At 45.8% G+C, this 23,238-nt stretch overlaps 1 protein-coding gene and 1 long non-coding RNA gene across 2 annotated transcripts; both read left to right on the forward strand.

Moving 5' to 3' along the window:
• Positions 1-1,210: 1,210 nt before the first annotated feature.
• On the forward strand, positions 1,211-6,383 carry LOC123047402 (probable protein arginine N-methyltransferase 6.1). Its single transcript, XM_044470945.1, has 13 exons — positions 1,211-1,486; positions 1,678-1,743; positions 1,826-1,894; positions 2,559-2,594; positions 2,893-2,958; positions 3,307-3,375; positions 3,471-3,548; positions 3,874-3,952; positions 4,063-4,157; positions 4,264-4,348; positions 5,106-5,287; positions 5,390-5,508; positions 5,890-6,383. The coding sequence occupies exons 1-13, from the start codon at positions 1,292-1,294 to the stop codon at positions 5,930-5,932; spliced, it is 1,182 nt and encodes a 393-aa protein (XP_044326880.1). The 5' UTR covers positions 1,211-1,291; the 3' UTR covers positions 5,933-6,383.
• Positions 6,384-14,459: 8,076 nt separating this feature from the next.
• On the forward strand, positions 14,460-15,715 carry LOC123042736 (uncharacterized). Its single transcript, XR_006418894.1, has 2 exons — positions 14,460-14,666; positions 15,137-15,715. It is a non-coding gene; the product is annotated as an uncharacterized lncRNA (long non-coding RNA).
• The last annotated feature ends 7,523 nt before the right edge of the window (positions 15,716-23,238 follow it).

The following is a 23,238-nucleotide window of genomic DNA, read 5'->3' on the forward strand; positions in this document are numbered from 1 at the left end:
TCCCCACCTCCTCAACCCAGGTTCAGTGCCACCCACCTCCCCGCTCCCACTGCCCAGACCCAACGGTGCCTCCTCCCCTCCTCGCAACCTACCATGCCACCGCGCCAAGACGCCTCCTACTGGCTGGACCTCCTCATCGAGGAGAACACATTGTTGCTGGTGCGCGTGGGCTCCCCTCTGCCAACGCTGCATTAGCGTTACCCATGCATGCCAATGCCTCCTGTGTCGGTTGGTTGACGTCTTCCTCCCGTGGCGCTGAGTTTTGGAATCCAGCTTCGGTGAGTCCTCCTCCTCCTCCTCGTGCGCCGTCCCATCCCCGGCTGGCGCTGATGGGTGGAATCCGACTCCGACGACCTTGCCCCCTCAACGAGATGAACAAGCAAAGCTTTCACGCCCGTCCGCGACGATGACACCCGCCATGCTCTCGAGGCCGAGCGCCTTTGCCCTAGGCCATTCCCCCCTCGACGACATGTAAAATCCTAGCATCAAAACACACGTGGTTCTGTGGACTTAAACTCATCAAAGTTCTGATGCATTAAGATGTCGATTTAGCCTATGACAGATTTTTAAACATGCCTTCTTCGAATATGCAATTCGGGCTGAAAGCAGATTTGCCGGACTCGGCCGTCTCGCACCATTCAAAGCCAAGGCAGGGCAGACCAAAGCCAAACTGAAAAGCTTTGGAATCCAGCTTCGGTGAGTCCTCCTCCTCCTCCTGCGCCGTCCCATCCCCAGCTTGCGCTGATGGGTGGACCCTGACTCCGACGACCTTGCCCCCTCAAAGAGATGAGCTTGCACGCCCCGTCCGCAACAATGACACCCACGATACCGTCGACGAGACGAGCGGATATCACCAAGTGGATCTCGCGGCGCGCAAGTCCGTTGAGGACATCCGCTGTTGCCGTGTCGACCGCCCTCGCAAAGAGCGCGAGCTCCACTCGGGGTTCTAGCAGTCGTGCTTGAATGCCGCCGTGCATATATTGAATTTTTTGTCAAGAGCTATAAACCGAATGATTAACGTGCGAGGCTAAAAGATACCATGAATGGCTTTGAGAAAAAGAAGTTTCAAAATGTGTGGTCATGTAAAATCCTAGCATCAAAACTCGTGGTTTTGTGGAATTTAACTCAAAATTCTGATACACTAAAGCAGATTTGCCGGACACCACCATTCATCCAAAGCCAAGGCAGGGCAGATCAAAACCAAACTGAAAAGCCGAAGCAGAGGAGCCAAAGCCGCCGTCGAAATCTCCATTCGAATCCCTCCCCTCCCCCTCCCCCTCCCCCTCTCGCCATGCTGCCGTCGCACCTCAACGGCCACTCCCCGCTCGCGCGCCGCCGCCCCCACCTCCCCGCGGCCACCCCGCCCGCCGCCGCCGCCGGGGACCCCCCGGCGGCGGGCCCGGCGGGGGATGCCGCGCTGGAGGCGCACGACCGCGTCTACTTCCAGTCCTACTCCCACATCGGCATCCACGAGTCCATGATCAAGGTGAGCCCCCTTCACCCCCGCCCCCGCCCGCCCGATTCGGCCGCTCGCCCGCCCTCCCCGCGGACGCCCCCAAACCCCTAAACCCTACCGCGAGCAGAGCCGGCCGGGGGATCCGCTCTGTCGCCGAGTCCGGGCCGCGTTTTGTCTTGGGGGAGCTGACCCGTGCGCCGCTCTGGATTTGGATTTGGCAGGACAGGGTCAGGACCGACGCGTATCGCGAAGCAATCATGCTCCACCAGAAGTTCATCGAGGGGAAGGTAGAAACGCTCCCCTGACTCGGGCTGATTTAGGTGCCTGGACAGTCTGTTCTGAATTTTGGCTGCTGGTTGGGTTGTGCAGGTTGTGATGGACGTGGGGTGTGGGACTGGGATACTCTCGGTGTTCTGTGCTCGTGCCGGCGCGAAACGGGTAAGCTGCGAGATAACTCTGCTCCTGCGGTGGCCGGTCGTTTTAGAGGCGTAGTGTTTGTCCTGGATGATAGATGTGTCTCTCCTGCTTTGTTAGTTCTGAGTATTTAGATGATATAAGAATTAAATTTATGGTGCTGTCTTGACCAGTGGAATCCTGGTCTAGTGCAACGTAACTACTACTAGATTCAGTGTGCTGGGATCCAAAAGCAGTTTTGCACTTCCAGACCTCTGCTTGCAAATCACTCCCCCTGTATCCAAAGATAAGATGTTTTTTGACACAGTCATAATGTCAAAAAACGCCTTACATTTTTATATAGAGGGAGTACCCAGCAGCTTAAATGAAATGGCCCTCCTCGATCCTCATGTGCCACAGCAAGAGTTATAATATGGAATTTCAAGGCCTTACTCTGTTCATGCTGTCAGAAAAGGAAAAATAACTCTAAATCTGTCAGTTCTGCCTTTTTTTTGTCGTTACAGAAGTGACAAGTATCTAGTAATAGTATGACTGGTAAGAAGTATCTTTTGCCAGATTTCAGTTTAAGTGGAATTGCCCGCAGTATAATCACCAATAATGTTAATGATCTGTTTTCACCGGTAATCTATATGTTCGACCTTCTAACGGTGAGCCTTACCTGTCCGCCTCTCTTCAAATGCTTTTACAGGTTTATGCTGTGGATGCTAGTGAAATCGCTACCCAGGTAACATGTTACTTGTGAACATGTTAGTCTGATACCAACCTGTGTCCTTTCCTCCTTTTGTTCGTCATTTTTCTGTGACGTGTCGAAATGTATTTTTGCCCCATTTAGCATGAACATAAATGTAGTGATAACCAGTTATGCTAATATGAACACAAGTAGGGTATGCTCAAGGAAAATAGTTTTATACATTATCTTCACACTGGGTATTTGAAGACAGTTTACTTCTGTTTTTATACCCATATCCATTATGTCCCAATAGCAGGAAGTCGTTCTTACAGATATCTTCCTTTTCATGCAGGCTAGTGAAATTGTAAAAGCGAACAATTTAGCTGATAAGATCGTGGTCATTCATGGACGTGTTGAGGTGACATTCTATCTTTACATTTCCTCTTTGTTGTAAATAGTTCTTTCACTCTGTGTTGGGATTATTGATCTCTGTGTCTGAAAAAGCTACATACTGTTTCTGTACAGAAGTTTTATTTGCATTTTCTGCTGGTGTGCAGACATGTAGTTCCTTCAGAGATTTGGGTTTTTTACAGTTAAAATAGTGTCAGCATAAGCAGGACATAAAGTTTGTGTTTCCTAATATTGGTTTTGCATGTCACTTCTCTATTCAGCTATTTTTGTTGTGACTATATTTAAATTTTATTTATTTCATTCTTATTTTCCCTGTTTGCACTTTCTGTTAATTATTGTTGAGTTGGCTGTGCAGGATGTTGATGTTGAGGAGAAGGTTGATGTAATAATATCAGAATGGATGGGTTATATGCTTCTCTACGAGGTTCCTTTTCGATAGCCATGTTGATTGTTTGCATTGCCTTTTGATACGCTATGCCTTTGTGAATTCCTAAACTTCTCATGTTTTTTCCCCTGTAGAGTATGCTGCCAAGCGTTCTATTTGCAAGGGATAAATGGCTTAAGCCAGGGGGTCTTATCCTGCCTTCTCATGCTACGGTATAATTATCATATAGAATTTAATTCGTCACACACGTGCCCACACAATAGCACAAAAGTATTTCACTAGTACAAGCAATAAATATGTTAATGGATTGCTTGCTATTGTGCGAAGCCAGTTAGTGATATTTATTTTTAATCTTAAGTAGGCAAAAGCAACAACTCTGCTGCTCTGATTATTTAAGTTTTAAAGGAGGCATCATCTGGTAGGAAATATTCTTGCATGCACAACTGAACCTTGTTACCTCTGTGAGGATGAAACAGCAACCATTTTGTGGCTTGTTATCGGCCAAACCTGAATACTTATGGATCCTTCTTTTGCCAGCTTTTCATGGCGCCTATAACAAATTCTGATAGATATGAAGGAAGCATTGATTTCTGGTGTGATGTTTATGGCATAAACAGTAAGTTGTTGTCGTGTTACGTCCAGAGTTTTAGTATGCATTGCTGTCATTATCTGATTTTGCATGGTGACTTGTGCATGCAATGATGATTCTGAACTTCGCTGCTGTAGTGTCTGCTCTTGTGCCACTTGCCAAAAAATTCGCATCCGAGGAGCCCTCCATTGAAATAATTGGTGGAGAAAATGTTATAAGTTGGCCATTTGTGGTAAGTTTTTGCAACATTATCAGATAAATAACTATATTTATCTGTTGAGATTTATTGTAATGTCTAACCCTTTCGTTTTATTGGGGCCATGTTTACTTGGGGACAGGTGAAGCACATTGATTGCTACACTTTTACGGTTGAGGAATTCAAGTCTATCACCACAACGTACAAAGTTTCATCAATGATGTTAGGTAATTCATGTGATTTAATCTTTCTCAGTCCACTTCCTATGTGCTGAATCTTTTTAATTGCATTATCTTGTATTATGATATCATTTCAAATTTGAGCATCGAGGAACTTAGTTGATACAATGATCTGAATATCTGATGCTCTAGTACTCTAGCGTGTTTCCTTATGGTGAGTATTTCCGATTCCAATTGAATTGTTCGACCAATTTAAAATTTCCTCATGCGTGTCAAGGATGGAATAAATATTACATTTGCTACATAAGCTGTACTGAAATTGGAGGTTATTTAGGTCCAATGCAAGATACAATGTTTGTTGGCGTGCTAATGATGCACTATGCCCTTGGCGTGTTTGATACTCTGATGTTCATCTTACGATACAACTTTTTAGCAACATATTTCCTGTTAGTGTCATCCAAATTGGTAATGATATTTTGTTGTCACTTATGCTAACAACTCATCAGCCATCATTAGACAGCAATCAGAATTGATGTTTGTTGGTTAGTCCTGCTACAGTAGCTGCTGTTGTCTGGCAGTGCATCTCCTAATGTTATGCACCGTGAGTGCAATTTAATTTATGGCTGCTCTTTTCATTATGTTGTTCCCCCCCTTTCCTAATTTTCCAAACAGATTATCTTTCATCTATTTATCTTATTTATTGAGAATGCATATCATCTAATGTTTTGAATCTCGGTAGCAACCTAGTACTTTTGCATTTTCTCCTTGACAAAAAATCTGAATTTTTGTTACCTCTGATGTGAAGCTCCAATTCACGGCTTTGGTCTCTGGTTTGAGGTGGAGTTCAATGGGCCTGCAGAGTCTTGTAGCAATTTGTCCTCTGATTTGAGTCCACTTGATATTATTCAGAAGAAAAGGCGAAGGGCATCAGATAGCACAGTCGTGCTGTCCACAGCCCCAGAAGACGAGCCAACCCATTGGCACCAGGTTCTGATTAAAATGGCCATTTCCTTGGTGAAACACTTCGTTGTTCATTTACTCGGTTATTCTTGCTCATTTTGCTAAATTTGCTCTTGTCGTCTTTTGCAGACAATTTTGTACTTCCCTGATCCTATAGGGGTAACGCAGGATCAAATCATAGAAGGTTCTGTAACAATCACCCCGAGCGAGGAGAATCCACGCTGTCTGAATATTCACTTGGAGTGCTCGTAAGTTTCTGTCTACCATCCTTCTGTAGTTTTATTCTAGCAGATGCTACATCTGTTATATCGGCAAAAACAGAGACAGTTACTCAGTCTAACTGTGCTTTGTTACCATCTGTCCTTATGGGTTCGGTTTTAGCCAGCTACACGGGGTGACTAAACTCTTTATTACGTCGCTGTTTATAGTCTGCGCTATATTGTTGAATTTGTCTCTCTGTGTCGGTTTTACAAGCAAGTACTTCAGAATTGCTAGTGTGAAATAATGTGTATGATGCCTAATCATGTTATAAATGCCATTCACAGATAATTTGTTTTGTCCAATGCGAACTTAATAGAATAGAAAATCTCATCCCCTCTGATGCTCTACATTCTGTTTCCATACAACAGCACGGGAGGTCAAAACTTGGTGAAGGATTTTGCTATGCGGTGATGGGTGTGGTTCCTCAACCTCTCAGCTCAATTGCGAGGTAAGTAGCCCGTGGGCCCAAGCCCTAATCCACATTCGCCACTGACCCGAACCTGGCCCAAGACCTGGCTGTACTCTCTACTCTATTGGTTCAAAAAAAAAAAAAGCCACATCATTAAGGAGGCACAGGGCCAGGATTTTTTGGTCGAAGCAAGTTGCAGCAGCCGTTCCGTACTTTTGTTATTGTCTGGTGATCACTTTTTCCTGTAACAGTAGACGAAGGCGGTAGTTTGCCTTGTTATGCTAACTGGCTGCAACATTTTTTGAGATTTTGTTGAATTACAATTTTGCGTGAGCTGTTGACATCAATTTTGTCGTCTGACAGTCCTCATTTGCGCGCTAGCTACCTGCACGCGCAGAACAGCTGTCAGCACATGCTATCATGCTCCGAGGAAATTTGTGGTCGGTTTACAAATGTTTTTCTCGGTATACACCATGAAAATCGAATTCAAAGTAGTACCCCCTCCGTCCCAAAATAAGTATCTTAGCTTTGTACTAGCTCTAGTACAAAATTATATTAAGTTTGAGACACTTATTTTGGGACGGAGGGAGTAATGGCGGTGCAAATTGAGCATGTTTTAATGTAATTGTGTACATGCATGGCCAATTGTTGCCAAGTTATTTTATCCTCCGTGACCGAGCTGTACATTTCATTCATTGCGGAGGCGACATGAAAGTCTTTGGGGGGGGGGGGGGGGGGGGCTCAGTTGTGAGCTTCTGATTTTCAGATTCCGATGAATGGGCAATATTAGTGTATTTGTGCCAACTCGTGACTGTATTAATAGTAGAGATAAAATTTGCAAAAAAAAGCAGTGGAGATAAGCAACTTTTTTAACCCAAATGATTACACCCACACCTGTGACATGTTTGCACTTCGCCCACACGCTTTGATCCACGTTGATGTTGTTTTGCATAAATCCTAAAGGAATCTATTGGAATTTCAGTGCCACGTAGGCATAGCATGTTGTGTGGGCGTTAGAGCGCTTGCTCACACGACACGCAAGGCGCGGTCGCCAGCTGTGCCGTGTGGGCGAACCAGTTCCCGCCCGCATAGTCACCACCCAGTCCATGCGCGTGTGGGTGAACTGTTCTTCATCCACAGGACGCTCGTACAGTGATAGATGGCAATTGCAGTTGCGCGTATGTGGCAACTAGGTAAACACACACCACAACTATGATTCGTTGGTAGATGGCAACTGCAGTTGCGCGTACGTGGCAACTAGGTAAACACACATGACAATTAGGATTAACCATACATGGCAACTATGGTTGGATGGTACGTGGCAACTAGGTAAACCCACATTGCAACTATTGTTTAACCACATGTGGCAAGTAGTTAATCACACATGTTTGATTAGACGCGGCCGTAAATTAGACATGGCAAACTATAGTTAACCAAATCAGAGAGAGTTGCCATGGTTTTACGACTACATTTGCCATCCAGGATAACTAAAGTTGCCATCCCAGGGTAATTAAAGCATCATCCCGTGGGTTAATGTAGCTGCGCCAGGACATGTGAGCATATTTGCTTCATGCCACAAGCGCGGGATGAGGATGAGTAGCATTTGTTGGGCGTGTGACATGAAGTAGCTGTGCCCACACGTGTGGGCAATTCTAATATTTGCCCACACATGACCCGTGTGGGTTGCCTCCTGCTTATGCCACACAACGCGTGTGGGCGGATCTCCAATATACCACACGTGTGGCAGTTATCAGGGTCCATTTTTAATATTCACTCACATGAGCACTTTGAGCACTCGAATGCATTAGCCTCTTGTGATAAATAATACTCTCCCTGTTTCAAAATGATTGAAGTTCTTGAGTTATCTGAAGTCAAACTAGTTTAAATTCGACCAATTATATTGAACAATATGCTAAGATCTATAAAACCAAATACACATAGTATAAAAATATATTCCATAAAGAACCTCAGGAGAATAATTGTGTGTTCTAGACGTTAATATATTTTTTTAGACTTGGTCACACTTAAACAAGTTTGACTTAAGACGAGTATAATTTGGTGTTCTAGATGTGTGCGCTTGCATGACTTTTTTTTGTACTAGTGCAATCTCACACATGTATATTTATTTTTATACATGCATACAATATATAGACACACACACACACACACACACACACACACACACACACACATACAAAAATGTATTATTATCATTATGCAGAAATAATTATATAATAGTGAGATTTCCGTAATAAAAAATGTTTTCTAAAAAGTAATGGATTAGTGGCATGAATACTACCCTTACAGAAGAAAAGATAATGAAAACTAAAGAAAAATTCAAAAAATGAAATAAAAACTTAAAAAAATCAAATAAATGAAGTTTCGTATGGAAAAATGTATTTGTGGCATTGGTATTACCCTTTCAGAAGAAATAAAAATAAATCTAAAACAAAATCAAATAATAAAGTTTTTTAAGAAAGAATGAAACCCTTTAAAAAGAAAGAAAATGAAAAAGAAAAACCTTTCAAAACTTGCACACAACTTTGCACAGAAATTACATTTCCTGAAATATGCAAAGAATAAGCATATAATATTCCTATATTTTTTGGAACTAAAAAATGGGAACAGTTTGTAAAACATGAACATTTCCTTAATTTTTGGGATAATGTTTTGAAAATGTGAGCAATCTGAATAATAAGGACATTAAAAAAATACATGAACATTTTTGGAAGGGGCCTTGGCCTCTCCGTCCAAGTCCGGCGTCACGGCACGGCCCATAGAGGTTGCGCGTGAAGGGGGGGGGGTAACATTTTTGAAAGGCTTTACATTACGAATTTGCAAGGTATAACCATGTTCCTATACGAACATTTTTCGCTGTTGACAAATTCTCTTCCCACGGCCACGACCGCAAGAAGCAGTGTGTACAGGTTATGCCTCGTTAATGCCTGATTGATCTAGACTATTTTTATTGACTTAGCTCCCCAATATGCAACAAATATTGTTTACTTATTTATAACTCACTCTCGACATGCTATCTTATTTAGTGCAACGTCATTATATTACAAAAATTAACAAAAAAATAGTTCAACAAAATATAAAGATACAATATCTTAATTTTAAATCGATCTGGGAAATATCATTTGAGGCTCTAAAGCATACAATTATACGAAAGTGATGTAAGGTTAACTTTTTCCAAGATAATTGTTTTATTGTTTAACTTTTTATTCTAGAACAAAGAGAAACACCACATCACATGCCATTATATGTTAATCTATGCTACTTAGAAGATTTGTAGGTATATGTATGTGTTTATATATGGTTGAGTGTCAGGGCAACAAGTTGTAAAACCGATAGAGGTTTCTAGAATCATGTTATTTTATGTATAAGTAAAAATAGCGGATAATTAGCAATATACTAAACGTAAACACCTAGAGTAAAGAAAATATGTATGGGAGAATATGTCCTTGAATTGTTAGGGCATCTCCAGCCGCGCCCCCAACAGGCCCTCCCCAGGCGATTTCGCCGCGCCGGCGCCGAAAAAAGGCCCCAGTCGCGCTCCCAGAAGCCCGTTTTTCGCCGGCTCGGGTCAAAACTGGTGCCGGCGGACCCAGGCCGAACCCGGCGCCCTGGGGGGCGCTTGGGGAGCCGGCGCAAGTGAAAAAGGCGCGTGGGCCCACACTGGAGGCGACCCGAGGGACTTTTCCCGCCGTTTTGTTGCCGCTTTTCTCACTTCACTCCCGCTCGCTCGCCTTGCTCCCGCCATTCTCCCCCCTTTCTCCCGCCAACCACCGCTCGCATTCCGCCGCCATGCCGCCGAAGAAGTACTTCATGCCGCGCGCGGTGGCGACCGCGACAGGCGCCGTGACCCAACCGAAACAGAGGAAGCCGAGGGCGCCGCCATCGAAGCCACCGGGCCTGTCGAACACCGAGTGGAGGGTGGAAGTTCAGCGGCGAGAAGCAGTCACCGCCGACAGGCGGAACAGGGCGATAGCCAAGAAGGCCCGCGACAACGCGGCGCGCGCGGCGGCGTCTTCCTCGTCTGTCGAGGCGGGGATGAATCCTCCCGTCGTCAGCCACACCCACCAGTACGCGCCCTGGGGACAGCAAGGCGCCGAGTCTCCATGGGGTTCATCGTCGCCCGGCTACGCCGACGGCGACGCGCACGGCGGGTTCAACCCAAACGTGACCTTCCCCCATGGTCACCCCGCTACGCGCACGCCCTCGCCCGCCTTCGCCGGCGTGCAGTACCCACCATACAACTACTCGCCGCCCCCCGCCTACGCGACCACACCGACACCCCATCTCTACCGTGGGCCGCTGCCCTTCTCGCACCTCGGCGACGCCGACGACACGGGAGCCGACATGGACGACATCATCGCGACAGGATCGGCCGCGGCCGCCTCGTCTCCCGGGTTCGCCACCCCATCTCGACATGGACGACGAGAAGCTCAAGGCGTGGTACCTGGTGCAGCACGGCCTCATCCTGAACGAGCTGCCGACGGCAACGCCCACGACGCCGACGACGCCCACGGCCGCACGGACGCCAAGCCCGAGTGAAGCCTCTACGTCGCCGCCCAGCAGTGTCGAAGCCGCGCCGACGCAGCCCAACACCGAAGCAGCTCCGACACCGCCGAGCTCGCGCACGCCGACTCCACCAACACCTGGGACAAGCCCCGCCGAGTGAATGACCCCGCCGAGGCGGCGGCGCTCTGTTTTTTGTAACGCCAGACTATACCCGATCGCCGGACTTGCGGCGTCTTGAGAGCGGGAACGACCAAGTTTGAATTTACCGCGTCCTGGGGCCGGCGCGTGGGTGCGTGACTGGGAGCTAGCTCGCCCCCAGGGGCCGAGCTAGCGCCGGCACGCCCCCAGGATGCCGAATTTAGTCGCCCTGGGGGGCCGAACGGCTGGAGATGCCCTTAGCGTTGCTTTCTTATTGTTTCATTCCTTCAACGAGAGGGATATACCCATGTTATGCATGATTTCCTTTATGATTTGGCACGGTCACTCTCGAAACAAGACTGCTTCAGATTGGAAGATGATAAGGTGATGGAAATACCATGTAGTGTTAGATATCTCTCTGTTTGTCTTGAGAGTATGAAACAACATAAGCAAAGTATCTGCAGGTTACAACATTTACGCACTGTTATTTGCTTTGACCCGGAAAGTGACTCGGAAAACCATGAAAGACCACTGATGGATGGTGATGGGAGATAAAAAAACAAAGGAGAAGGAAAGGCCATGTATTATCCTATCCCTCTGCCGTTACTTCGGTTAATCGCTACACACAAAAGAGGAAACCGGGAAATGGATCCCTCTATATCTCATCTAGATGTGAGATATTATGTCACAACTGAGATGATGTCACTCTTGTTTGCGGCCCTCTTGTTAACAATTTTTCCATTATTTTGTATCCTATTTTTTTTATCTAGCTCGGTTTCTATGAAAAAGACGCAAAAAAAAAAAACAGTTGTTGATAGTAAACTAATAAACGTTAGTACTTAATAACTCAATGCAGTGTCAGGTCTGAAAACCTTTTTTGAACATTTATTGAAAACCTGAGAATAAGTTTGAAAATGCCTTTTTTTTAAAACACACAGAATTGTTAAAACTCCAGACATTTGTGGTCCGTCTTGTTTGTTTGTTTGTCTTGGGCCGGTTTATTTGTCTAGGCTTACTCACTTCAGCCAGATAGGAACTAGCCCAGACTTACAAAATCCCTGCAAATCGATTAAATTGCCCGTGGATACACGAAGTATGTAAAAGAAAAAAAAAAGTAACACAAAGGTTGTTGCCAACTCTTTTTTAGACTGAAGTAACCATACATCGGGACCCGGACCCGAATCACACCATAGTTAATTAACTCATTTGAGTCGGCCCTTTACTTGTACGCCAGGGATTTTGAGCGAGCTAGACCTGACTCATGTCGTAGCAAAAAATAATGTTTATAGATTAGAAAATATTCATAAATTGACAAAATATTCATGAAATAAAAAATGTTCAATTTTTTAAAAAAAACTATTGGTAAAACATAAAATGTACGTTGAACTAAAAATATATAATTTAATGTTCATAAATTAAAGACTCTTGATGAATATGAAAAATATTGACAAAATTCTAAAAGTTGTTCATGAATTTTAAAATAATGAGCAGGAATTTGAAAAAACTATGCATGAAATTTACAAAAGTTTATAATTTGTTAGATTGAAGTTGCGAGTCGGGGGCGGACTTGCAACTGGGACAAAAAAGGTTGGCCCCTGATTGCCTAGTCGAGGGTGGACTTGTGACTGAGAAAAATGTCGGGGCTGAGTTGCGAGTCAAGGATGGAATTAGAATCGGGACAAAAGAAGGACGGGCCCTATTTACGAGTTAAGGGTTGACTTGCAATTGGGACAAGAAAAATGAATGCTCACTATTTGATGGTGAACAGTTAAATGTCATCAATGGAAAATATTCATGAATTTAAAAAATAAATAAAAAATAAAATGAAAAAAAGAAAATAAAAATAAAAATAATGAGAGGGGAAGAGGGAATGCGAGTGAATGGAGGAACTTTACCCTCCCCTTCTAACCTCACTGGGCCCCGCCAGCCCAAGAATGTGACAAAGAAAACAATAGCTCGCCCCACACTCGCGTGGACCTGGACACGGCCTCCGCGCGCGACAACATGATGCGAGCGAGCGCGTGAGCGACATGATCAGGCTGAGCGAATATCAAAGACAAACAAGATCAACGGTTCTGAACTTAGATGCGAGATAGTATTTTACATCTAGTGTAAAATAGCAAATTTGAATTTTCATCTATTACTATGTTCACCAACTGGTCCCCTTCTTAGAAGCACTTCCGTTGCATGTATTTTATTTAGTCAGGTCTTTCCATACAAGGAAAAAAGTGGTGGAATAATCTTTATAGTTTTCTGTTGTTTACCATAATCCATCCTTTACTTGTTCATGTTTGCCCCATGTCATTTACTAAAATCAGCGCCTCTCATCCATCCATAATGGTTTCCCTTTTGACTCTGGAATTATCTTTTCGATTCTTTTATCAAACTGAAACGAATAGCTCGAGAGCCGATTGTGTATTCCGTGTATACTGTACATGTTTAATTCTTCTTAATTTCAAACTATTTTCTGTGTTTACACCAGATCCAGGTTTTTGCATGGACAAAAAAAAGAAGAAGGAAAACAACAATAATAAAAAAGGCCGGAATCCCATGGAGGAGGTGGCGCGGACGGGCTTGCGACTGGTGGTATCACCAATCTTGAAGGAGTTCATCACTAAAGCTTCAACATACCTTGATGTTGATTGACGCGTGAGCTCCATCAACTTGAGGCCTGATTTTTTCGAACTTTGATAATTTTTGTAATATTGATTTTTTTACATGATTATTTTTAATATTTTTTAGAAAATTTGCTGAAAACCTGATTTTTTAACTTTGAGATTTCCGATTTTTTTGGGAACTAAAAAACGGTAACAGTTTCTAAAACTATTTGAACATTGTTTTTTTTTGAAAATTCCAAACATATCTATAATTTTGGGATAAAGATTTGAAAATGTGAGCAACTTGAATAACAAGAACATTTTATAAAAAAAATACAGGAACCCTATTTTGAAAAGAAAAGAAACTAAAAAAATGAAAAAACGAAATAAACCCTAGCAAATAATCATGAAGAAAACCAATATCAAAACAGGAAAAAAAACCCGAAGAAGAAAAAGTGTGGAATGTTTCCAGAACCGGTAAAAACCGGACAAATACCTACCTAAAACCCATTTCCCTGTAGAACATATACGTGTGATCTAAACGGGCCGGCACAAAGAATCGGTAGTGTGCCGTCCCTTCGATGGCCACTTTGGTATGCGCGAGTGTGTAGATATAGACCCGGTTTCTCCCTGAAAAAAAGAAGATATAGACCTGGTTAAAGAAAAAAACCGGTTTTGATGAACCGGTCTTCACCGAGAGAAGTCTCACTTCGTTCGTTCAACCCCCTTCTCGGCGGCGATGTCAGCTGCTTCCTCCTCAAGATCCACCGCCTCCGCTGCGCTGCGGCGTCATCCACCTTGGCGGCAGGCAGTGGCGGCGCCAGGAATACGGCAAGCCCCAGGCCGCCCCAGGCCACCTTCGTCCACTGTAGCTACAGTGGAGAACTGTAGCTGCACTGTTTTAAAACTGAACGAAGGAATTGGTCTTCACGCCCCAGGCAACGGCCCAGGCTGCCTGGGGCCTGTCTCCGCCGCTGGCGGCAGGCATCCCTCCCTCGGCGCCGCCTGCCGCAACCGCCCGGTTCCCTCCCTCCCTCGGCGCCACATGGTGTGTTTTTGACCATCAGATATTCGAACCCAAATTGAGGGGCCATTTTCAGTTCAGTGTTGTCATGGATTCCCTGCAGGGATGACGACACCAACGGGTCACTGTATGCTACTCCGGTCATATAGCTTTCAGGCCTGAATTCTGAAATGGTGCTGCTCGGAAAACCATGCATGAAAGGCCACTGATGGATGGTGATAGGGGAGAAAAAGAACCAAAGGAGAAGGAAAGGCCACGTACTACCCTATCCCTTCTTTTAACTCATTGACCTGCTGTATGCAGAGCACTGCCTCTCATTTCGGTTGCAGTGCAATACTGATCCCAGTTCCATTCTCCCTCTGCCGTCGTTACCTTACATCCAACTTCCTTGTCTGCGCGACGAGCAGAGCAGGAGGGGCAAGCTCCTGCATCCCGTTTCGCTGTTTCATCGGTGTAAGCTTCTTCACCTCCCTTTGCTGCCTTCACTCGTTAGCTTCCCCGTCAGATTTTTATGGACTGGTTTGTCTTCATAAGCATGCCGGTGTAGTCTGCATATTTATATATCCACACAAAAGAAGAAACAGGAAGTATGTCGGAATATATACTTTGATTAGTTGGTTCACACAAAAGAAGAAACATGGGTGGTTAAAATAATTGAATTTCCCAAAAGAATGAGTGGTGAAAATAATCTTTATAGTTTGCTGTTGTTTACATACCATGATCCGTCGTTTACTTGTTCATGTTCGCCCTATGTCATTTCCTCAAATCAGTGTCTTTTATCCATCATATGGTTTCCTTTTTCCTCTTGAATTATCTTTTTGATATTTTTATCAAACCGCAAGAATGGCTCATGTCTGCAATTGGAGTCTACTCTACATGTTTAATTCTTCCTAATTTCACACTATTTCCTGTGTTTACACCAGATCCAGGTTTCTGAATGCACAAAACAAAAAAGGGGAAACATCAGCAACAACAAAAACCCGCAATCCCATGGAGGAAGTGGCGCTTGCTAGCTTGCGACTGGCGGTATCTCCAATCTTGAAGGAGCTCATCACTAAAGCTTCAACATACCTTGGTGTTGACTTGACGCGTGAGCTCCATCAACTGGAGACCACCATCATGCCGCAGTTCGAGTTGATGATTCAAGCTGCTAACAAGCGCAACCAGAGGGCCATGCTGGACAAATGGATCCAGGAGCTCAAAGACGCCTTGTACAAGGCTGAGGACCTGTTGGATGACAAAGAGTACAACTTTCTCAAGCGCAAAGCAAAGGGCAAGAAGGATTCCTCCACCAACACTGCTTTGAAGCCTTGGCATGCTATGTCGAGCATGTTGTCCAATCTGTGCCCGGAGAACAGAAAGCTACATTTCCGGCTCCTCTTCATTGCAGTGAAATAGTATTTCGTTTGGAAAACATGGAAGATAGTTAGTTCCTAGTACTATTCAAATACCATGCCTTCTTTGAACCAGAAATCAGAAATCCACAGTTGCGTGGAAAACAAGAAGAGATTGCAGAGGAAATCGTTAAAAGGCTAGGAAAATCTCCTTTGGCTGCAAAAGTTGTGGGTTCCCAGCTGAAGGGGAAAACAAATATCAGTGCATGGAAAGATTCTCTAACTATACAGATCGACAACTTAAGTGAGCCCAGGAGAGCTCTGTTGTGGAGTTATGAGAAGTTAGATCCACGTCTATAGAGGTGCTTTTTTTTATTGCAGCTTATTTCCAAAAGGTCACAAGTATGACACCGAGGAGTTGGTTCACCTATGGGTAGCAGAGGGATTTGTCGATTCATGCAACATGAGCAAGAGAATGGAAGATATTGGAAGGGGTTACTTCTAATATCTTCCATTCTCTTGCGGAAGATATTAGAAGTACCCTGTTGCCTTGTCCAATGAGCCCGACAGGGTGTCGTGGCATCTTAACACCTCCGGGAAGTTTCTGTCAAATCCTTATATCACAAACTGTGCCAAGGGACGGCACAGAGGGAGGTTAAAGGACTTTGGCAAGCTCGCGTTCCGCTCAAGATCAAAGTTTTTCTTTGGCAAATGTTCCGGGACCGTCTCCCCACGTCCATCAACATAGCAAAAGCGGAATGGCCAGGCAACGGGTCCATGCGCGTTATGTGGGAACCCTGAGAATGCAAACCACGTCTTCTTCCTTTGTCCTCTCGCTAGGTTTGCTTGGAGCGCTGTGCGCGAGGCGGCTGGTGTCCCTTGGGACCCGCGCTCCTCTTCCGAACTGGTGGGATTACTTGATTCGGTTCAGGGTCAGCACACGCGTGTGATGTGGACTACTATAGGGGCGATGTTATGGTCCTTATTGCTCACCCGCAATAAATTCACCATTGAAGGAACGTTCCCGTCGCACCCGGCTAATATCATATGCAAATGCTCTATCCTCTTGCAGTAGCGGAGTCCGTTGGCGAAGCGGAAGGACTCTGAGATCGCGAAGCATGCGCAAGAACGAGTTCATCAAGTCTACGTGGTGGCTAGGGAGCCGACGATGCCTACCTAATGGTGGGAGTGATCTTTAATTTGCAAGCCTGCTTGCTCTATTTCGTAGGCTTCGGCCTTGTAACGTGCTCGCTGCCCGGCTTTGAACCCCCCAGACAAAGTTTCTCGTGACGCCTTGGGCTTTTGGTTCTGTGTAATGTCCGATCGTTTGCTACTCTGCCTGTTGTTTGGGCGTTATTAATTTAAAGCCAGACGCTTCTAGGGTCTTCATTCTAAAAAAAAGAACCTGCCTCTTCTGTAGAACTTCCTTCTGATGGAAATTGGAAACCATCATCCTTAATGTAGTATACACAATTGAAACTCTAATTGCAGAAATTGCCACCTGAGTTTCAGCCATCTCCTATGTTAATGTCTCTGAATCATAAAAAAAAGCTGTTTTGTTCACTAACCTTTTCTCTTCATACAACTGTAGCATTTCATCTACATTTTCATCTCCCCTAATAAGGTCCATCCCTGCATGGCCAGCACCTTTGCATAATACATGGAATCACTAATCCACTAGCCCTGTAGCAAGCAGATTCCTAAATGTGACGTCAGACTGCCCTAATGCCTCTGAAGATTGTCAACTCCTCTGAATTAAAACCCAACACCCCAAATATCATCATCCAAGCTATAAAGATGAACAAAAATAACACAAATTAAACCTAGCACAAATTTCCTAAATTAACAAACCCTAGATATGGGGCCAGATGCAGGTGCAGATGGGTAGAGGGGAGGGGAACTTACTCCACACCGCCTAGACCAGAGGTTAATATGTGGATCTGGCTGGGATTAGCCTTCCAGACCTGGGCAAGGGTCGCCGCGCCCTGGCTTCAATGTCTTCCACCGCCTACAGACGATTCGATGTGGCGCCGAGCTAGTCACCGACATTGAGAGGGGTCTTCTCCAACGTGTCGTTCGCCTGCCGCTGCCGGTCTACACTATCTCTTCCGGCATCGGCATGCACCGCCATCGTCGCCGGCGCCTTCCTTGTCAGTCAAGTGAGAGAGGGAGTCCAGACTAGGGTGAGTGAATTTGGGGAAACTTTACCCCTTTGCGGCGTCGACTAGGTTAAACGAGCGGCGTCAACGTCCGTCCTGCCTCGCTGTTCGCCTTTGCCACGCAGACTTTCTGGTGGGGCCAGGCTGTCAGGTTCGCTGTTGAAACAGAGTCAATCGAGCATTTAGTGGTTTTGGCAATGCGATTACTAAAAACCATGTCATCGGCAAACTGTTATGAAAATGGTGATTATTTTATGCATTGTGTGCAATTGTGATGGTTTTTGGTATTTTACTCCCTAATTGGCAGGTCCTGGAGTACTTTGCAGCCACACGCGCGGTCGGAGAAGCAAAACAGCCGCTAGTTTGCCTGCGAGATTTCAAGATACCATAGATAGATAGATAGAAGCATTGCTGGTTATAGGAGTCCAATCCAAACTCGTAGATATATGATATAATTTCTTATTTGTCCCTATCTTAAAATTTGCTTCCTTTTTTGGCCTAAAAAAAGAGAAGCACATTTTAAGAAAGGGTCAAATAAAGAATTCTCTCTAGATATATACTCAAACTTAAGAGCCATGAGCATTATTACGAGAAAAGGAACAACGGCAGTTCATGGTAGTCGTACGGAGTAGTAGACATAGACAGGAGGAGGAATCCGTCCGTCGCCCCGAAGTTATTTACCATATCGTAGTCCGATTATGCACATGAGAGGACCGAGTAGCATAGGAATTCTAACCCTACTCCATCAGACAGCTGCCGGCCGGTGCCTATTATTAGCCTATATATATGCACCACCCCCTAGCTTAGCTTAGCTTGCAATACCACGGTGAGCGCGATGCGATACGTACGAGCCCCTCCCAATCAATCGAACAAGCAATCTCTGCGTGCTCTCGCCGGAAACAAAGTCAGCTAAGATAAGATGGCCGCCGCCGCATCCCACGATGTTGAGTTGCTAGACCTCGTGAGCTTCGGGCACACGCTCCTCCACCATGGCCTCGTCATCGCCGACGCCGACCACGACTCCGCGGACGTCGACACGTTCAAGCTCCTCCTCGCCGACAACACCGTCGTGTACAAGAACGCCGGCGACCTCAGGGTGGTCGACAGGACCTACCTGCGCCCCGGCGACGTGGTCGGCTCTGCGTCCGACGATGATGGCCAGCTCGGCGTCATCACCGGCGTCACCACCGTGCTTGACCTGGCCAAGCACGACAGGGAGACACATATCATCACGGGCGTGTCCCCGTCTACCCTCAGGCGCGTAAGGAGCTTCAACCTCAGCGACTTCGTCGTGTCGGGGCCGTGGCTCGGCCAGGTCGTGGAGGTGTCCATCGACGTGGACGTGCTGTTTGATGACGGGGCGGTCTGTAGGGTCAGCAACGCAGACTCCAAGAATCTACAACTAGTGGATGACACCGGCGCCGGCAACAACACCATGTATCGCCATCAAATGAACACTCTCTTCAATCCCGGGGAGCACGTCGCCGAACCTGACCCATTCTCCGTCTTCAACCCCTGGGAGCGCCGACTCTAATTTGGGCCAGATCCGGCGAAAACTAAGGCTTTGGGCTGACGAGTGGGAAATTTTTTAATCACCGGCGCCCAAAAAGTGGTCCTGGGGAGGGGGAGTTGCTCTTATGTGGTAGGGCAATGATAGGCGCCGGTGCGCCGGCCCAAACTTATCGGCCGGTCGCACCGTGTACGCACGATTTGTGTCGTTGTAGCCGCACGACCTGCATAGTTGGAACTGCTTCGTTCATAAGTCCATGGCGCCTGGCACCCCACGTCCACGTTGTGATCCTCCGAGACGCCAGCCAGCTCGCCGGCCATCCTCGCCCGCTTGCCTCACCGACGATCTCGCCACCCTCGGCACCGGCGGTCGCCCACGCAGCACCAGCCTCGTCGGTTCCAGCAGGATGCGCCGCCCTTGTAGCAAATCATCGCTGCCTTGTAGCACGCCCCGTCTGTAGCAGTACCTAGGCGATGCCGTCGTAGTATGTCCGTCGCAGCACCACCATGCCGCCGGCCGCAGCTCTCAATGTCGCCGTTCGCACAAAAAACAACATGTCGGTTGAAGCTTTTTCTCACGCGGTGGAAGCTTTCATGGAGTTGAAGCTCATTCCGACTGAAGCTTTTTCATCATAGTTTGAAGCTTTTCCTAAGCTGGTTGAAACTTTTTTCCACCGTTGGAGCTTTTTCCACGTCCATCGGCGCCAGTCACCCACTTGTTTGTAGCGTTGCTGCCCACCGGTTGTATCATCTCTGTACGTCGCTTACAACACTGTAGGCCGTCGGTTGAAGCTTTCATATAAGAGGACGATTGTAGCTTTTTTGTTCCGCAGTGGTTTGGTTGAAACCTTTTCAAACTATGGACTAAACTTTTCATATAAACGGTTGTAGCTCTTCAATCGCACTATGGTCCAGTTGAAGCTTTATATACCGCCGGTTGAGTTTTGTAAGTCTGGATGATGACCAGACTATGGTCGCAGATGTGCCACTTGACCTCCGGCCACTGATATTGACTGAATGTACAGTGCCTGTTCCAGTTTTGTAAGTCTGGCATAGGTGCATGCTTCATAAAAAATAATATGTGAAGTCCCAGTATGATATGCTTTAGTATAAGCCACAAAGCAATTATTAACACAATGCATCATAAAATGTTCGGTTTCAGGCTACAAAGACAAAGACTGCCAAACATAAATTTATCGAGTCTTACATAGCATATTACATGGCTGCCATCCATGTCGATGGAAAAACCGAAGAAGACAAAACCGCAAAATTCTACTCTTGAGACTAGGTATATATCGGCACCTACCAAGTATTTGTCTGACTATTATGTCGGTTTTGTGCTCCCAACATCGATGGCTTTGTTTGGTCTTAGGCTATCATTTTTTCCAATTCAATTTCATACTGATAGTATCACACGTCATACCTATTTGGTCGGCTTTGCCCTTCACCTCATCGACTTTCTTCACGATTTCATCGACTTTATCCTCCATCCCGACAATTTTATCGACCTTCCTCTCCATCTTCTCGACTTTCTTCACCATCTCATCGACTTTATGCTCCATGCTCACTATTGAATGGACCTTGCCCTCCATCTGGTCGATAGTCTTTGCTATGACTTTGTCGTCCAACTGAGTTGCTATCTGAGTGATCTCCATCCTCACGATTTTATCGACCTTGGCCTCCGTGTGGTGGACTTTCTTCCCTATTTCATCGATTTTATCGACCTTGTCCTCCATCTTCAATACTTTTTGCTCTATTTGGTGGACTTGCTTGCCGATTTGGTCGACTTTATCCTCCATACTAAAGAGACAACCTAGGGCGACAACAGCACCGAAAGCACGTACCGCAGTCATAGCGTATTGAAGACCACTAGATTCGGAGTTGGAAGACGTCTCGGCGCTGGAGGAGAAGCACCGCTGGATCTTGCCGCTGCTGCGACCGTCGGCCTTGACGGAGCCGCCGCCGCCGCCGAACTTGGCGATCCTGGCGGCGCAGCCCAGGCCGAGACGAGCCCTCAGCGCAGGGAGCGCCATGGAGCAATGGATGGAGTTGCTGCTGGTTTCGAGACTGATATGGACGGCCTCGATCCCGATCAAGACGTGAACTAATTGGAAAGCTAGCGACGCCCTGCGATGTGCTTGATATATTGGCTGGTCCTCTCGGTCTCGGAGCGATCTTGTTTTTTTTTTTTTTTTTTTTTTTTTTTTTTTTTTTGAGACACCGGAGCGATCTTGTTATATCGCGCTGCGCTAGGGTGAGGCGGCTATGGTCCAGACCGCTGTTGGCCTCTTTTCTTTTTTGAATAAGAAAAAAAAAATAGATAACTGAGACTTTTGGGCCAGCCCAGGCCTGCCCCTAGAGAACGACTCGAAAGGTTCGCTGGTTAAAGGAGTCCAATCCAAACTCGATCGTACCCAAAGTGCCACGAGCATTTTATATATCAGCAAAAAAAGAAACAGCGGCTTCCCGTAAAAAGAAAAAAACAACAGTAAAATAAATACAGAAAAGAATAAAAAACAATCCATTTTTTTTGAAAATCACCGTAGATGTTTCAATACGTGAGATCCGTACCAAATTCCAGCTTATTTGGACATGTAAGTAGCTCTCGGCAAAAATAACAAAATCGGTCCGAACAATACATAAGCAGTACACTGTTTCACAAACCTCAAATTTGTTTTTCTTTTGCCGAGAGCTACTTAGATGTCCAAACAAGTTGAAATTTTGCATGAACCTCATGCACTGAAATATCTTCCACGCAAAAATAAAATAGATTCCAGCGGCAATTCATAGTAGCCGTGCATATAGGAGGAGGAATTCGTCACGCCAAAGCTATTAGGGCATCTCCAACGGCGACTCATAAATTTCCTCTCGCATTCCCTGCGGACAGACAAGGGGGACCAGTCCGCGGATATGGATGTGATAGGCGGCCATCCAGCGCTCCTGGCATACATTTCAATTATTTCTTGAATCAACCGGACGAAATTCGTGTAAACACGACAGATTTCATATAAACGGGACGAAAACATTTACATTTTGGACATATTTCAACTAAAAAGGTAAAACTCCGTGTACGTACAGGCGCGCAGAGCTCCGTTCCCACGACACGGATACACTACACTAGTCTACGGCCAGCCATGGTGGATCCCTTTGTCTTCCCCATGTCCGACAACCTACTCATCGGACTGCCGGGACTCCGTCGCTCGGGCTTGGAGGAAAAAAATCTCCTCCCCTCTGTGGCCTCCCTCGTCCCACTCCTTCTCTACATCGACGCCGACGATGTCCTTCCCACCCCCACCACAACGAACGCGTTGTAGGCTCCGCGTAGTCATTGACCCTCTGGATTTGAGCCTCTCTCACCTCGCCCCGTCCCCGACGCAGAGTCGGGAGATCTGCGATTGCCCCCGCCGTCGAAGAATGGGCCTTTGGCATGCGATCAGTCTAATTAATTAGACAAAACATAATTACTAATATGTTCGTAAGCCAAAATCTGACGGTCTCATAATGATCATTACATTAACCTAGTACTACCTGTTATTTTGAGTAGTGATGTATACTATTTTTTTTCTATATTTATATAACACTAAAACGCGACGACCACTTGGCATGACTGGTAAGCTATATCAAAAACCAGAAACAATAAACACTAAAACGTGACTACTGTATCTATACAAATCTAAGACAAGGAATTTTGGGAGTGCTATATAGATAGACATTGCTGGTTATAGGAGTCTAACCCAAACTCGTAGATATGTACCATAATGCTATATACTCAAACTTAAGGGCCATGAGCATTAATTATTACCAGAAAAGGAAGGGACGGCGGCAGTTCATAGTATAGTCGTCTAGAAGGACGAATCCGTCAGGCGAAGTTACTTACCATATCGTAGTCCGATTATGCACAGGACCGAGTAGCATAGGAATTCGAGTCCTACTCGATCAGACAGCCGCCGGTGCCTACTATTAGCCTATATATATGCACCACCTCGCAATCAATCCAACAAGCAATCACTGCGTGCTCTCGCC

This window comes from Triticum aestivum, chromosome 2B, assembly GCF_018294505.1.
Source record: "Triticum aestivum cultivar Chinese Spring chromosome 2B, IWGSC CS RefSeq v2.1, whole genome shotgun sequence".
NCBI classification, from domain to species: Eukaryota; Viridiplantae; Streptophyta; class Magnoliopsida; order Poales; family Poaceae; genus Triticum; species Triticum aestivum.